Consider the following 16,400-nt stretch of genomic DNA (forward strand, 5'->3'; position numbering starts at 1 on the left):
TCATTAATGAATGGATCTCAGACACATTTAGTTGGCTACAAAGGGCTTTGAGACATCCTGAAAGGCTGTAACTGCTTGTCTTTTTACTGATGAGAGTATGGTGATTATCATTGTAAGTTCTGACGCTACAGCTCTTTCCTCCCACAGTTAAACCACTGATTGGAATCAGACCAGCTGTGGTGAACATCATTGAAGGGCAGCCTCTGACTTTGCCATGTGTGTTATTGGCTGGAAATCCCCTCCCAGGGCGACTGTGGATAAAAAATAATTTTAAGGTAGGTAAACCAGCAAAAAGACGTGGTTAAATGTGGAAATGACCATCCTCCCATTATCCTTTACAGATCAGTGTAGGATTTCATTTTGAGCCTTCAGTGGAAGTGTGTTTTCAAAACAAAGCCAGTACTGTGACAAATGAGCCAACAAATGCCACTGGACCATTCAACTGCAAGTTGGGGAACCTGAGGCTGGCAACATTCTTGATTTCTATTCACACACTGTTTTCCTTGGGTCGATTTGCTTGCTTTTAGCAGGTAACCAGCAGTGAAAATAAATGCCGGAATTTCTCACGAATGATTATTGACTTGAAAAATTGACACTTCTGCTCTTCACCTTGCTGCATGATCTCTTGGAGAGTCCGCAGAATCTTTTCTTACTACATCTGTCTAGTATCTCCAATTTTTTTTGCTTTTCCACTACCTGGAAACATCTCTACATCAGGGAGGGATGCTTCCGGTATGATGGTGGCACACTGGCACACTGGCACACTCTGACACAACGGCTTCTATGGGGCCAAACAAAGGTGTTGTTATCTTTTTTAAAAAAATGTATGTCTTTACAATCACAAGACCCTGCTGGACATTAGGAACTTAAAGTACTGTAGGTCTAACCCATGAGCAAGTTAGTCATTGGTGGGGAAACGGAAGGAGTTGGACTTGCTGCAAATTGTGCTGCTGTCTGCATCAAAGAGGTGTCAGAGTGGATGTACAAAGGAGATGTGGAGTCTAACAGCAAGTGATAATCTTAGTTGCTTTTCTTGTGATCACAAGAGCCCTTTGGACGTTGTTAATGTGGAATGCTGCACTGGAGTCTTGGCGAATAGTGGGTGCGAATGGCGGGGGGGGGGGAGCTGTGTGGCCTCGGTCGTAGCAAGGACTAGGCCTCAAGCCACAGTGTTGCCTGCTTGCAGCTGCCCAGGAGAGAGGTGTCGGAGTTTGCACTTCACTGGAGTGCTGGGGACGGTGAGGCATGGCATGCATGCTGGAGTCAATGCTGCTCACCAGTGCTCACTCAGCAGAGGACAAGATATATTGTGTTCAACTGCAAATTGTAGCAACACTCATGGACCCAGGAATGTGGAATATATTTTTTGTGTGTGACTGTATTTTGCTGCTGCCTTCTGTCTATGTGTACACATAGCACATATAAGACAGCAGACTGTCAGTACTGTGTTTTGCACTTTGACTCTGGAGGAATCAAAGCTATCTGGACTATTCCTCTTCTCACCCTGTCTCTTGAAAATATGCCATCCCCTTCTCGCAATTCCTCCGTCTCCGCCGCATCCGCTCTCAGGATGAGGCTTTTTATTCCAGGACGAGGAAGATGTCCTCCTTTTTTAAAGAGGCTTGATAGTGAGGCTTCCCTTCCTCCACCATCAACTCTGCTCTCAAACGCATCTCCCCCATTTCACGCACATCTGCTCTCACTCCATCCTCCCGCCACCCCACTAGGAATAGGGTTCCCCTGGTCCTCACCTACCACCCCACCAGCCTCCGGGTCCAACATATTATTCTCCGTAACTTCCGCCACCTCCAACGGGATCCCACCACTAAGCACATCTTTCCCTCCCCCCCTCTCTCTGCATTCCGCAGGGATCGCTCCCTACGCAGCTCCCTTGTCCATTCGTACCCCCCATCCCTCCCCACTGATCTCCCTCCTGGCACTTATCCTTGTAAGCGGAACAAGTGCTACACATGCCCTTACACTTCCTTCCTTACCACCATTCAGGGCCCCAGACAGTCCTTCCAGCTGAGGCAACACTTCACCTGTGAGTCAGCTGGGATGATATACTGCGTCCGGTGCTCCCGATGTGGCCTTCTATATATTGGTGAGACCCGACGCAGACTGGGAGATCGTTTTGCTGAACACCTACGCTCTGTCCACCAGAGAAAGCAGGATCTCCCAGTGGCCACACATTTTAATTCCACATCCCATTCCCATTCTGACATGTCTATCCATGGCCTCCTCTACTGTAAAGATGAAGGCACACTCAGGTTGGAGGAACAACACCTTGTATTCCGTCTGGGTAGCCTCCAACCTGATGGCATGAATATTGACTTCTCTAACTTCTGCTAATGCCCCACCTCCCCCTCGTACCCCATCCGTTATTTATATACACACATTCTTTCTCTCACTCTCCTTTTTCTCCCTCTGTCCCTCTGACTATACACCTTGCCCATCCTCTGGGTTTTTCCCCCTCTCCCCCTTTTCTTCCTCCCTGGGCCTCCTGTCCCATGATCCTCTCGTATCCCTTTTGCCAATCACCTGTCTAGTTCTTGGCTCCATCCCTCCCCCTCCTGTCTTCTCCTATCATTTTGGATCTCCCCCTCCCCTTCCCACTTTCAAATCTCTTACTAGTTCTTCCTTAAGTTAGTCCTGACGAAGGGTCTCGGCCTGAAATGTCGACTGTACCTCTTCCTAGAGATGCAGCCTGGCCTGCTGCGTTCACCAGCAACTTTGATGTGTGTGACTCTGGAGGAATGCTGTTTTGTTTGGCTGTATTCATGGATATTCACGTATGGATGAATGACAATTAAACTTGGACTTGAACTTGAACAGTAGGGCGACCGTGTCATATGGTAGCAATAATGTATTGTACTCTAGCATTGAAATTCACTCTATGACTTCAGTGAAGGTGAATTTTAGAGACATTTTACAACATGCTGATGTTACACTATGACATATCTAGTATGACAGGCAGGCAGAACTTGCTTTTGCTTGGCAATTTGTGATTGTTCCTAGCTTTAGAAGTATCACGCTGGAAAATTCTGCACTTCCAACTAAATAGGATTGTGAGAAGGTGATTCTTAATTCCAAGTCTATTGTCCCTTCCACAGTATTCCCCTTTCTCCCGTGCAAAACCCAGTATCATGACATATCAGGTGTTGGGTGAAAAAAAGTCAAAGCATGTTTAAAGAGAGAAAGAAACAACAGTTATAAAAAGGATCTATTGATAATACCTTTAAAGGTCACTTTATATTATTAATTTCATTGGAGAGACTAACAGAGAATTTGTTTCAATATTCAAGTTAAAAATAGAAGGATAAGTTGAATAAATAGGTTTATAAACTTTGCGTTGCTGCAGATTAAAACATCTACAGTCCCTTGTGTCCCCACACATTTTGACGAGGTTTACTTTCAGGAAGCTGTCACAGCCATGAAGGAAGCACAGAATGAGTTCAGTCAGCAGATGCAGCAAAACTCCCAAATCCTCGTTGTGGTAATGTTCAGAAATCTCCTTGATTCAACGCCTGGCTCACCTGGCTTGTTTCCCATGTTCATTCTAAGTACCAGGGCTCCATTTAAAATCAGCAGAGCAGCATCCCCAGGCTTCTTTAAACTCAACAGAGCCCTGTACCCCTGGGCCCCTTTAAATTCAGCTGGGCCCCTTTCCCTTTAAACTCACTAGAGCTCTGTACCAGTCCCTTTAAATTCAGCTGGGCCCCTTTCCCTTTCCCTTTCCCTTTAAACTCACTAGAGCTCTGTACCAGTCCCTTTAAATTCACCTAGGCCACTTTCTCTTTCCCTTTTAAACTCAACAGAGCCCTGTTTCTTGTCCCTTTAAATTCAGCTGAGCCCCTTTCCCTTTCCCTTTCCCTTTTAAATTCACCAGAGCTCTGATACTCATCCCTTTAATTCACCTGGGTCCTCTTTCTCTTTCCCTTTTAAACTCAAAAGAACTCTGTTACTTGTCCCTTTAAATTCACCTGGGCCCTCTTTCCATTTTCTTTTAAACTCAAAAGAACTCTGATACCAGTCTCTTTAAATTCACCAGGGCCCTGTTTCCCTTTCTCTTTTAAACTCACAAGGGCCCCGACTCCCAATCCCTTCTAGACTCATTGGGGTGTGTTTTCCACTCTCTTCTGGACTCACTTGGGGCCTGTTTCCCAGGCTTCTTTTGAACTCACTAGAGCTCGGCTCCCCTACTGCTTTTTAATGCATTGCAGCCCTGTTTCCCTCGCTTTAAGCACATCTGGATGCCGTTCTCATGCTTCATTTTAACTCACTTCATTCCCATGCTCCTTTTAAACTCAAGAAAATTTGTCAGTCCAACATTCAAAAAGGTCCCAAGGGTACCAGATTATTAGAGTTGTACTTTACTAAGGATGAAGGCCTTGATGCTGAGGAGAGACCAGGATTACTTTTACATTAACAAACGAAGTCATGAAAAAAATTAAATAGAGATGATTGTGTTGACACAGAAATGGGATGGATTCTTTTCCATTAGTTTGGTGTGATTATAACTGAGTGCATGAAAGAAAGTAATCAGTATTTTGTTAAGGATGTGCCTTTTAGAAGCATTTAATTAAGCTGGAATCAATTATAAAAGATGTAATAGTGGCATATTTGGATAGCAGTGGCAGGATAGGTCAGAGTCAGCATGGATTTACGAAGGGGAAATCATGCTTGACTAGTCTTCTGAAATTTTTTGAGAATGTGACTATGAAAATGGACATGGGAAAGCCAGTGGATGTAGTGTACCTGGACTTTCAGAAAGCCTTTGATAAGGTCCCACATAGGAGATTAGTGTGCAAAATTAGAGCAAGTGGTATTAGGGGTAGGGTACTGACATGGATAGAAAATTGGTTGGCAGACAGGAAACAAAGTGTAGGGATTAATTTTCAGAATGGCAGGCAGTGACTAGTGGGGTACTGCAAGGCTCGGTGCTGGGACTGCAGCTATTTACAATATACATTAATGATTTAGATGAAGGGATTAAAAGTAACATTAGCAAATTTGCAGATGACACAAAGCTGGGTGGCAGTGTGAAATATGAGGAGGATGTTATGAGAATGCAGGATGACTTGGACAGGTTGGGTGAGTGGGCAGATGCATGGCAGATGCAGTTTAATGTGGATAAATGTGAGGTTATTCACTTTGGTGGCAAGAACAGCAAGGCAAATTACTATCTGAATGGTGTCAAGTTAGGAAAAGGGGAAGTACAATGAGATCTAGGTGTCCTTGTTCATCAGTCACTGAAAGTAAGCATACAGGTACAGCAGGCAGTGAAGAAAACTAATGGTACGCTGGCCTTCATAACAAGGAGAGTTGAGTATAGGAGCAAAGAGGTCCTTCTGCGGTTGTACAGGGCCCTGGTGAGACCATACCTGGAATATTGTGTACAGTTTTGGTCTCCAATTTTGAGGAAGGACATTCTAGCTATTGAGGGAGTGCAGTGTACGTTCACGAGATTAATTCCTGGGATGGCGGGACTGTCATATGTTGAAAGATTGGAGCGATTGGGGTTGTATACACTGGAATTTAGAAGGATGAGAGGGGATCTGATTGAAACATATAAGATTATTAGGGGATTGGACAAGCTAGAGGCAGGAAACATGTTCCCGATGTTGGGGGAGTCCAGAACCAAAGGCCACAGTTTAAGAATAAGGGGTAGACCATTTAGAATGGAGTTGAGGAAAAACTTTTTCACACAGAGGGTTGTGGTTCTGTGGAATGCTCTGCCTCAGAAGGCAGTGGAGGCCAATTCTCTGGATTCTTCCAAAAAAGAGTTAGATAGAGCTCTTAAAGATAGTGGTGTGAAAGGATACGGGGAGAAGGCAGGAATAGGGTACTGATTGTGGATGATCAGCCATGATCACAGTGAATGGTGGTGCTGGCTTGAAGGGCTGAATGGCCTACTCCTGCACCTATTGTCTATTGTCATTTGATCAACTGGACTACTAAATACCTTTTTAAAAGGGAATGGGTGATGGTTAACTTTAGAAATAGTTAAAATGGCATGGAATGTATATAGTGTAGTTGGTACTAAGTACATTGCTCTTAAAGTGTTAAAGAAGAAACCTAATACACCCTATCCTTGTTATATGCGGGGGATACGTTCCTCGCAGTCGATGCATAGTGTGAAAACGCATAATGTGAATAATTATTTAAATGGAGAAATTAGGGATGCATTCTGGAGGGCTTCCTAAATATGTTTTATCTGTAATTTATTCACATTTTCATACCAATACAACACAAAAGCAGTACCACAAGGCAACATTTGTATTATATTTCATCAATTTAAGGTAATATTCAACAAATTAATAATGGCTCCATCTGTCTAAGTAGACAATGGATGCGCCTGTTTGGGGGCACAGACCTGGGCGATGAGTATGGAGATCCTGGGCTGCCCAGACATCAAGGTCCCCCTCTCGGCCTCGCGGATGTGGTCCAAAGGAATGTGAAGCAGTACATTCATCATCAGCTTGGCTGCAGGAGCTGCCAGGAGGTGACGTGAGGAGCTCCACTCCGGATTTGTGTAGGGTTTACTCCTTAGCCTTCTCTTCCCCTGAAGATACCCACAAGGCAGTGGGATCCGTAATCCTGGATAGGGGCCCATACCGGGTACTGTCAGCCGGAGCCAGCTGAGCCCGGGACTCGTGTAAGGCAGGGTCATCACTCCCTGTAGTAGTGACATATGGAGCCACTACCCACTACCTAAACATATACGTAATAAATCATAGAAAGTTAACATACTAGGGTGTACAGTACTCACTAACAGGTGTGTTCGCTCTGGGAGAAGAGTGGTTGTTGTGGTGTTGGGCAGCTTTACATGGATGAGGTGGATGGTTGTGGGTCATCAGGATCATCAAGGACAGCAAGGGGTGAAGGAAGACTCACAGAACTCTTAAGAACTGCCGGCAGCAGGAGATGACACCAGTTTGAAGAAAGTGGTGTTGGCTGTTTGCTTGGCAGCATTTTGTTTTTCAGCATAAATTTGCTGGTAGGGAAGAATGATTGACTGCAGGGGACGACTGAAATGCTGACTCCGTTCTAAACTTAGGTCTGTGTCCATCACCATTTGTGCCAAGTGTTCCGCAGCCTTAAAAAATTCTGCCAGTTGCTTCACCGTAAAATCTTTCACCTGCAACTCGACACTTCCTTCTTCATCGTTGTTAACTTTAAAGGCAAGATTCTGTTCCCGGCAGTAGCGGTCAGCCTCAACAGCAAAATGATTAGCAAACCAATCTGCAAAGATTTGACCAGTGACCCATGCTTTCTTGTCAGCTGCCCAGTGGACAGGAAGCATATTCTTACTCAAACCCTTAAGAGCACGGGGGTTTAGTGAATGGTAAACTAAGAGAGGCTTCATCTTACAGTCTCCTTCGGCATTAGAACACATAAGCAAAGTCAATCTATCCTTTGCTGCTTTGAAACCTGACACAGGTTTTTCATCCTTACTGATGTAAGTGTGTTTCGGCATACGTTTCCAAAAAAGCCCGGTCTCGTCTACATTAAACACCCGCTTTGGCGTGATGCCTAACTCAGCTATCATAGCCCACAACTGCAAAGGGTAGCGTTCAGCAGCTTTGTGGTCAGCACTAGCTTGCTCACCACGCACAGCTAAGTTGTGAAGCCTGTGACGATTAACAAACTTAGAAAACCATCCCCTACTTGCATTAACGCTAACAATATCACTTGACACTTCCTCACTAGCCTCTGAACAAAGGCGATGATAAATTTCCAAAGCTTTCACACGAAGATGATCGGAACTAAGTGTTGTTTTTTCCTTTGTTTCATGCTCAATGTACAAACTCAACACTTTTTCCATTTTTGTCATAATCGGTTTATGCACTTTGGTAACAATCTTTGAAGACACTTGTGATGAATCAATCACTGCACTTTTTATTTTCTCAGCATTTTTCTTTATGTTTCTGATCGTGGACTCACCCAGGCCGAAGTAGCGTCCCAGAGCTGTGTTACCTTCACCTGACACTGCCCTGTTTATAATTTCCAACTTCTTTTCAAGCGTTAAAGCGGTTCTCTGATGCTTGGCGGATGGCCCAGGACTTGACATCGGACGCTTAGGAAGCATAGTTAAATATTTCAAGCACAATATCACTGCACCATAGGTAAAAACAACAAAAGTTTAAGAGTGCAAAATCGCACATCCACACATTGCCAAAACCAATGCAAGACTGGCGGGAGTGAGACTGTGAGGTGTGCATACGTGACTTGTTTTGGCGGGAAAGCGGTGCTCCTCGCATAACTGAGTTTTGGATGCATATAAGGAATATATAGGCATCATTAGTCTCGTGAGACCATGGATTTGCACCTTGGAAGGTTTCCAGGACGCTGGCCTGGGCAAAGTTGTATGGAAGATCGGCAATTGCCCGTGCTGCAAGTCTCCCCTCTCCATGCCACTGATGTTGTCCAAGGGAAGGGCACTAGGGCCGATACAGCTTGGCACCGGTGTCGTCGCAGAGCAATGTGTGGTTAAGTGCCTTGCTCAAGGACACAATACGCTGCCTCAGCTGAGGCTCGAACTAGCGACCTTCAGATCACTAGACCGACGCCTTAACCACTTGGTCACGCGCCAACACTGGTAGAAATAGATTCCTCGCATAACTGTGAATCCGCATTGTCTGAAGACACATATAACGAGGATAGGGTGTAATTTTCTGCTTTTCTACCTAACTCATAGTGCTATCTTCCTGAAACAAGAGGCAACGTATCTTTTTGGGGCCTCACTAAGACTACTCTAGCCTTGAAATATGAGTAAAGGACACACTTCTGACAGCTTAGAGTAGTAATATTATGGCGGTGTCTCCTCTCATTTCTGGCATATTTGGTCTTGTGTTGCTTTTTTAATGTGTTTAATGAGGAACTTTGTCCCTGGAATGTCTTGGCTAATGAAATACACTATGCCTGGCAGAGAAGCAGAGGCAGCATTTTAAAGGCAATCTTGTGCATGGTTCCCAGCAGGCATCTTCTATTACACTATGTGTGTGCCCTTTGTCTGCAAGCTGCACCATTGTGGAGTTAGATCAGGAAAGTAGGTAGATTGAAAATGTGGAGTGATGATCGAAAAGAGACTTGAATCTGGGGAGGTTAGACCTATACTCAGTTTAGGTTAGGTGGGAGTTGCCCACAATGTGATAGGGTGAGGTCTGTTGTTATCATTGCTCTTTGAAGGACATCCAGAATGAAGCCAGGGAATAGACAGTGGAGCAGAATATGCAAACCCTAAAGGGGTCCCACCCAACGAGAGACAAGTTGTAAAAATCAACCCAGCACATCAGCCCAAGTAAAATGATGGGCTCTTTACTAAATTATGCTGACTTATGGGTTTTCTCAGGCAGTTTGTGGTCCATATTTGTAGCAGTATGCACAGGGTTTTCTGTCCTTAGACCAGTAGTTGGACTATCCAATAGAATTTGCAAATGTTGGCACTGAAAGATGCAGACTGCTTGAAATTAAATAAAATCAACAAGTCAAAAGAATGTTTATTATTTTGACATAAATTACAATTTTAACATTATTCCACAAAGACCAACCCATAATCGTTGAATACAATGGTCCCTCAGTCCAGTCCTGCCTGTAGGAGGATGGCTTTGCGCTGTAATGCTGCTTGTCTAAGTCAGATAGAACAGATCTTAGCTATCTTGGAAAGACTGTTTCCTAGGATCTGACATGTGAAAGATTACCGTATAATCTGCATCTTCGGTACTTTTGCATTAATGATTAAAATTGTTTCCAAAGTGCATAAGATGTGAAATTGAAAAGATACCTGATACCTGAAGGTTTTAGTATTGTGTTTTATTGAAATTGGCTTCATTTTTGACTGGGTTAATGACATCTCAGTCTGTTGCTACAAATCAATCATCTCTTGTTACTGTTGCTTCTTCAAGTTGCAAACAATCTGAAAGGCTAAAAAAACTAAATCAAATGATTGCTAATTTAGTTCCTGAAGCACACAGAATAACATGTAATGATCTAAAGAGAATCTCTCCTCCTTTTTTTTTTCCACTACACTTTTTTCTTCAACTGCAATAGCTGTCAAGGTCTGGCCTGTGAAGTTTCCACTGCTGCTCTGCTCTGATCAGGGTTCAGTGGCCAGGAGGTATGCACTGCAATGGAGCGGGTGGCGGGAAGCTGAGTGTGTTCTTGCCAGATATTCCATTTCCCAGACAGAACACACTGCCATGGACCTAATGAGAATAATTAAAGGGTATGTGTTACTGTACAAAGGGACGATGAGCCAAGCACTGTTCTCAGAGTGGCCCACTGCAGAGCTGCACGTATGCAATAGGATAATTGGAGCTGCATTAAACACAAAAGGACTGTCTTTTCTTCATGTTTTTCCCTTCCCAACCACCCTTCCTCCACATGCACACGCACACACACTTAATAAACCTACATCCAGGCAAACCTACATCCAGCACAAGTAACTTAAACAGGCTGGTGTTGATCCAGTCACGAGGGCCAAATTGGGAAAAAAGAAGCACTGTGTATGGCTGTACCAGTGAAAGTGATTGTCAGTATCTGATCTATCCAGTGCCTGTTAGAAGCAGCATCCTCATGTCTAACAACAGGAATTCTGCAGATGCTGGAAATTCAAGCAACATACATCAAAGTTGCTGGTGAACGCAGCAGGCCAAGCAGCATCTGTAGGAAGAGGTGCAGTCGACGTTTCAGGCCGAGACCCTTCGTCAGGACTAACTGAAGGAAGAGTGAGTAAGGGATTTGAAAGCTGGAGGGGGAGGGGGAGATGCAAAATGATAGGAGAAGACAGGAGGGGGAGGGATAGAGCCGAGAGCTGGACAGGTGATAGGCAAAAGGGGATACGAGAGGATCATGGGACAGGAGGCCTAGGGAGAAAGGCGGGGGGGGGGTGACCCAGAGGATGGGCAAGAGGTATATTCAGAGGGACAGAGGGAGAAAAAGGAGAGTGAGAGAAAGAATGTGTGCATAAAAATGAGTAACAGCTGGGGTACGAGGGGGAGGTGGGGCCTAGCGGAAGTTAGAAAAGTCAATGTTCATGCCATCAGGTTGGAGGCTACCCAGACGGAATATAAGGTGTTGTTCCTCCAACCTGAGTGTGGCTTCATCTTTACAGTAGAGGAGGCCGTGGATAGACATGTCAGAATGGGAATGGGATGTGGAATTAAAATGTGTGGCCACTGGGAGATCCTGCTTTCTCTGGCGGACAGAGCGTAGATGTTCAGCAAAGCGGTCTCCCAGTCTGCGTCGGGTCTCACCAATATATAAAAGGCCACATCGGGAGCACCAGACGCAGTAAATCACCCCAGTCGACTCACAGGTGAAGTGATGCCTCACCTGGAAGGACTGTTTGGGGCCCTGAATGGTGGTAAGGGAGGAAGTGTAAGGGCATGTGTAGCACTTGTTCCGCTTACACGGATAAGTGCCAGGAGGGAGATCAGTGGGGAGGGATGGGGGGGACGAATGGACAAGGGAGTTGTGTAGGGAGCGATCCCTGCGGAATGCAGAGAGAAGGGGGGAGGGAAAGATGTGCTTAGTGGTGGGATCCCGTTGGAGGTGGCGGAAGTTACGGAGAATAATATGTTGGACCCGGAGGCTGGTGGGGTGGTAGGTGAGGACCAGGGGAACCCTATTCCTAGTGGGGTGGTGGGAGGATGGAGTGAGAGCAGATGTACGTGAAATGGAGGAGATGCGTTTAAGAGCAGAGTTGATAGTGGAGGAAGGGAAGCCCCTTTCTTTAAAAAATGAAGACATCTCCCTCATCCTAGAATGAAAAGCCTCATCCTGAGAGCAGATGCGGCGGAGACGGAGGAATTGCGAGAAGGGGATGGCGTTTTTGCAAGAGACAGGGTGAGAAGAGGAATAGTCCAGATAGCTGTGAGAGTCAGTAGGCTTATAGTAGATATCAGTGGATAAGCTGTCTCCAGAGACAGAGACAGAAAGATCTAGAAAGGGGAGGGAGGTGTCGGAAATAGACCAGGTAAACTTGAGGGCAGGGTGAAAGTTGGAGGCAAAGTTAATAAAGTCAACGAGTTCTGCATGCGTGCAGGAAGCAGCGCCAATGCAGTCGTCGATATAGCGAAGGAAAAGTGGGGGACAGATACCAGAATAGGCACGGAACATAGATTGTTCCACAAACCCAACAAAAAGGCAGGCATAGCTAGGACCCATTCGGGTGCCCATAGCTACACCTTTAGTTTGGAGGAAATGGGAGGAGCAAAAGGAGAAATTATTAAGAGTAAGGACTAATTCCGCTAGACGGAGCAGAGTGGTGGTAGAGGGGAACTGATTAGGTCTGGAATCCAAAAAGAAGCGTAGAGCTTTGAGACCTTCCTGATGGGGGATAGAAGTATATAAGGACTGGACGTCCATGGTGAAAATAAAGCGGTGGGGGCCAGGGAACTTAAAATCATCGAAAAGTTTAAGAGCGTGAGAAGTGTCACGAACATAGGTCGGAAGGGATTGAACAAGGGGTGATAAAACAGTGTCGAGGTATGCAGAAACGAGTTCGGTGGGGCAGGAGCAAGCTGAGACAATAGGTCGGCCAGGACAGGCAGGTTTGTGGATCTTGGGTAGGAGGTAGAAACGGGAAGTGCGGGGTGTGGGAACTATAAGGTTGGTAGCAGTGGATGGGAGATCCCCTGAGCGGATAAAGTCGTTGATAGTGTGGGAGACAATGGCCTGGTGCTCCTTGGTGGGGTCACGATCGAGGGGTAAATAAGAGGAGGTATCCGCGAGTTGTCGCTGTGCCTCGGCAAGGTAGAGGTCAGTACGCCAGACTACAACAGCACCCCCTTTATCAGCGGGTTTAATAATAAGGTTAGGATTAGTGCGGAAGGAGTGGAGAGCAGAGCGTTCCGAAGGAGTGAGGTTGGAATGGGGACAAGGTGCGGTGAAGTCGAGACGGTTGATGTCCCGTCGGCAGCTGGCAATAAAGAGATCCAGAGCAGGCAGAAGACCAGAGCGGAGTGTCCATGAAGAAGAGGAGGGTTGAAGACGGGAGAAGGGGTCATCGGTGGGGGTGGAAGAGTCCTTGCCGAAGAAGTAGGCTCGGAGACGGAGACGGCGGAAGAAAAGTTCCGCATCGTGGCGAACACGGAACTCGCTGAGGTGTGGGCGAAGGGGGACAAACGTGAGGCCCTTACTGAGGACAGAGCGTTCTGCCTCCGACAGTTGAAGGTCGGAGGGGATGGTAAAGACCCGGCACGGATGAGAGCTGGGATCAGAGGGGGGAGGGGGGAGGCTGGGGGTGTCAATGGAGAGGGGAGGGTTGGGGTGAGAGGAAGATGGAGCCTCTGAGGGCCCAGGAGTTGACGGTGGGATCTGAGGAAGACGGGGTTGCAGAGTGGTGGTGGGGGAAGGGGAGACGGGAGTCACAACAGCAGCACATAAAGACCCGGCCTGGAGTTCAAGGCTGGAGTCGCAGTTGGTGGTTGCGTAATCACTTCGAATGTGTCCATGGTCGTTGCTGGAGTCCAGGTTTTGAATATGTCCTGAGGTGTTGGAGCCGCCGAGATCAATGGTAGGTGCCGCAATTGAAAGTTCATGCCTGCTAGCGTCGGGGCCGGCAGGCTCTGGAGTCCGTAGATGTAAGATCTTGCGATCTTTGCCTAACATGACAAAGTCAAAAAAACGGCGATTGCAGGCGTGGATCCGACGGAGGATGAAATACTGGGTAGGACCATTACAGAAGGCGAAGAAAGTGTCCCGAAGGTGTGGAAGGGTCTGGGATAGGGACACCAAGTACCTCCTCATGGCGGAGAGCGTCGCCTTCAGAGCTTGACGGGAGAAGCGGCGAGAGGCAGAGTCAATAAAATGTGAGTACCTGGGATCCTCAGAAGGTCCAAATTGAGAGGCTTGGAAACGAATCCTAAAGCCAACTGGAGTAAGTTGGCGACGGAGGCGCCTACCATTGATCTCGGCGGCTCCAACACCTCAGGACATATTCAACGACCATGGACACATTCGAAGTGATTACGCAACCACCAACTGCGACTCCAGCCTTGAACTCCAGGCCGGGTCTTTATGTGCTGCTGTTGTGACTCCCGTCTCCCCTTCCCCCACCACCACTCTGCAACCCCGTCTTCCTCAGATCCCACCGTCAACTCCTGGGCCCTCAGAGGCTCCATCTTCCTCTCACCCCAACCCTCCCCTCTCCATTGACACCCCCAGCCTCCCCCCTCCCCCCTCTGATCCCAGCTCTCATCCGTGCCGGGTCTTTACCATCCCCTCCGACCTTCAACTGTCGGAGGCAGAACGCTCTGTCCTCAGTAAGGGCCTCACGTTTGTCCCCCTTCGCCCACACCTCAGCGAGTTCCGTGTTCGCCACGATGCGGAACTTTTCTTCCGCCGTCTCCGTCTCCGAGCCTACTTCTTCGGCAAGGACTCTTCCACCCCCACCGATGACCCCTTCTCCCGTCTTCAACCCTCCTCTTCTTCATGGACACTCCGCTCTGGTCTTCTGCCTGCTCTGGATCTCTTTATTGCCAGCTGCCGACGGGACATCAACCGTCTCGACTTCACCGCACCTTGTCCCCATTCCAACCTCACTCCTTCGGAACGCTCTGCTCTCCACTCCTTCCGCACTAATCCTAACCTTATTATTAAACCCGCTGATAAAGGGGGTGCTGTTGTAGTCTGGCGTACTGACCTCTACCTTGCCGAGGCACAGCGACAACTCGCGGATACCTCCTCTTATTTACCCCTCGATCGTGACCCCACCAAGGAGCACCAGGCCATTGTCTCCCACACTATCAACGACTTTATCCGCTCAGGGGATCTCCCATCCACTGCTACCAACCTTATAGTTCCCACACCCCGCACTTCCCGTTTCTACCTCCTACCCAAGATCCACAAACCTGCCTGTCCTGGCCGACCTATTGTCTCAGCTTGCTCCTGCCCCACCGAACTCGTTTCTGCATACCTCGACACTGTTTTATCACCCCTTGTTCAATCCCTTCCGACCTATGTTCGTGACACTTCTCACGCTTTTAAACTTTTCAATGATTTTAAGTTCCCTGGCCCCCACTGCTTTATTTTCACCATGGATGTCCAGTCCTTATATACTTCCATCCCCCATCAGGAAGGTCTCAAAGCTCTACGCTTCCTTTTGGATTCCAGACCTAATCAGTTCCCCTCTACCACCACTCTGCTCCGTCTAGCGGAATTAGTCCTTACTCTTAATAATTTCTCCTTTTGCTCCTCCCATTTCTTCCAAACTAAAGGTGTAGCCATGGGCACCCGAATGGGTCCTAGCTATGCCTGCCTTTTTGTTGGGTTTGTGGAACAATCTATGTTCCGTGCCTATTCTGGTATCTGTCCCCCACTTTTCCTTCGCTATATCGACGACTGCATTGGCGCTGCTTCCTGCATGCATGCAGAACTCGTTGACTTTATTAACTTTGCCTCCAACTTTCACCCTGCCCTCAAGTTTACCTGGTCTATTTCCGACACCTCCCTCCCCTTTCTAGATCTTTCTGTCTCTGTCTCTGGAGACAGCTTATCCACTGATATCTACTATAAGCCTACTGACTCTCACAGCTATCTGGACTATTCCTCTTCTCACCCTGTCCCTTGCAAAAACGCCATCCCCTTCTCGCAATTCCTCCGTCTCCGCCGCATCTGCTCTCAGGATGAGGCTTTTCATTCTAGGACGAGGGAGATGTCTTCATTTTTTAAAGAAAGGGGCTTCCCTTCCTCCACTATCAACTCTGCTCTTAAACGCATCTCCTCCATTTCACGTACATCTGCTCTCACTCCATCCTCCCACCACCCCACTAGGAATAGGGTTCCCCTGGTCCTCACCTACCACCCCACCAGCCTCCGGGTCCAACATATTATTCTCCGTAACTTCCGCCACCTCCAACGGGATCCCACCACTAAGCACATCTTTCCCTCCCCCCTTCTCTCTGCATTCCGCAGGGATCGCTCCCTACACAACTCCCTTGTCCATTCGTCCCCCCCATCCCTCCCCACTGATCTCCCTCCTGGCACTTATCCGTGTAAGCGGAACAAGTGCTACACATGCCCTTACACTTCCTCCCTTACCACCATTCAGGGCCCCAAACAGTCCTTCCAGGTGAGGCATCACTTCACCTGTGAGTCGACTGGGGTGATATACTGCGTCCGGTGCTCCCGATGTGGCCTTTTATATATTGGTGAGACCCGACGCAGACTGGGAGACCGCTTTGCTGAACATCTACGCTCTGTCCGCCAGAGAAAGCAGGATCTCCCAGTGGCCACACATTTTAATTCCACATCCCATTCCCATTCTGACATGTCTATCCATGGCCTCCTCTACTGTAAAGATGAAGCCACACTCAGGTTGGAGGAACAACACCTTATATTCCGTCTTGGTAGCCTCCAACCTGATGGCATGAACATTGACTTCTCTAACTTCC

At 47.3% G+C, this 16,400-nt stretch overlaps 1 protein-coding gene across 4 annotated transcripts in view; it reads left to right on the top strand.

Moving 5' to 3' along the window:
• The window catches only part of hmcn1 (hemicentin 1), a 551,025-nt gene that overhangs the window by 215,957 nt on the left and 318,668 nt on the right, over positions 1–16,400 (top strand). For all 4 annotated transcript variants that reach the window (XM_063064023.1, XM_063064025.1, XM_063064024.1 and 1 more), the window contains exon 18: positions 148–275. In XM_063064023.1, the coding sequence (XP_062920093.1) occupies positions 148–275 (128 nt within the window). The remainder of the gene's footprint in view (positions 1–147; positions 276–16,400) is intronic.

This window comes from Mobula hypostoma, chromosome 12, assembly GCF_963921235.1.
Source record: "Mobula hypostoma chromosome 12, sMobHyp1.1, whole genome shotgun sequence".
Lineage (NCBI taxonomy): Eukaryota > Metazoa > Chordata > Chondrichthyes > Myliobatiformes > Myliobatidae > Mobula > Mobula hypostoma.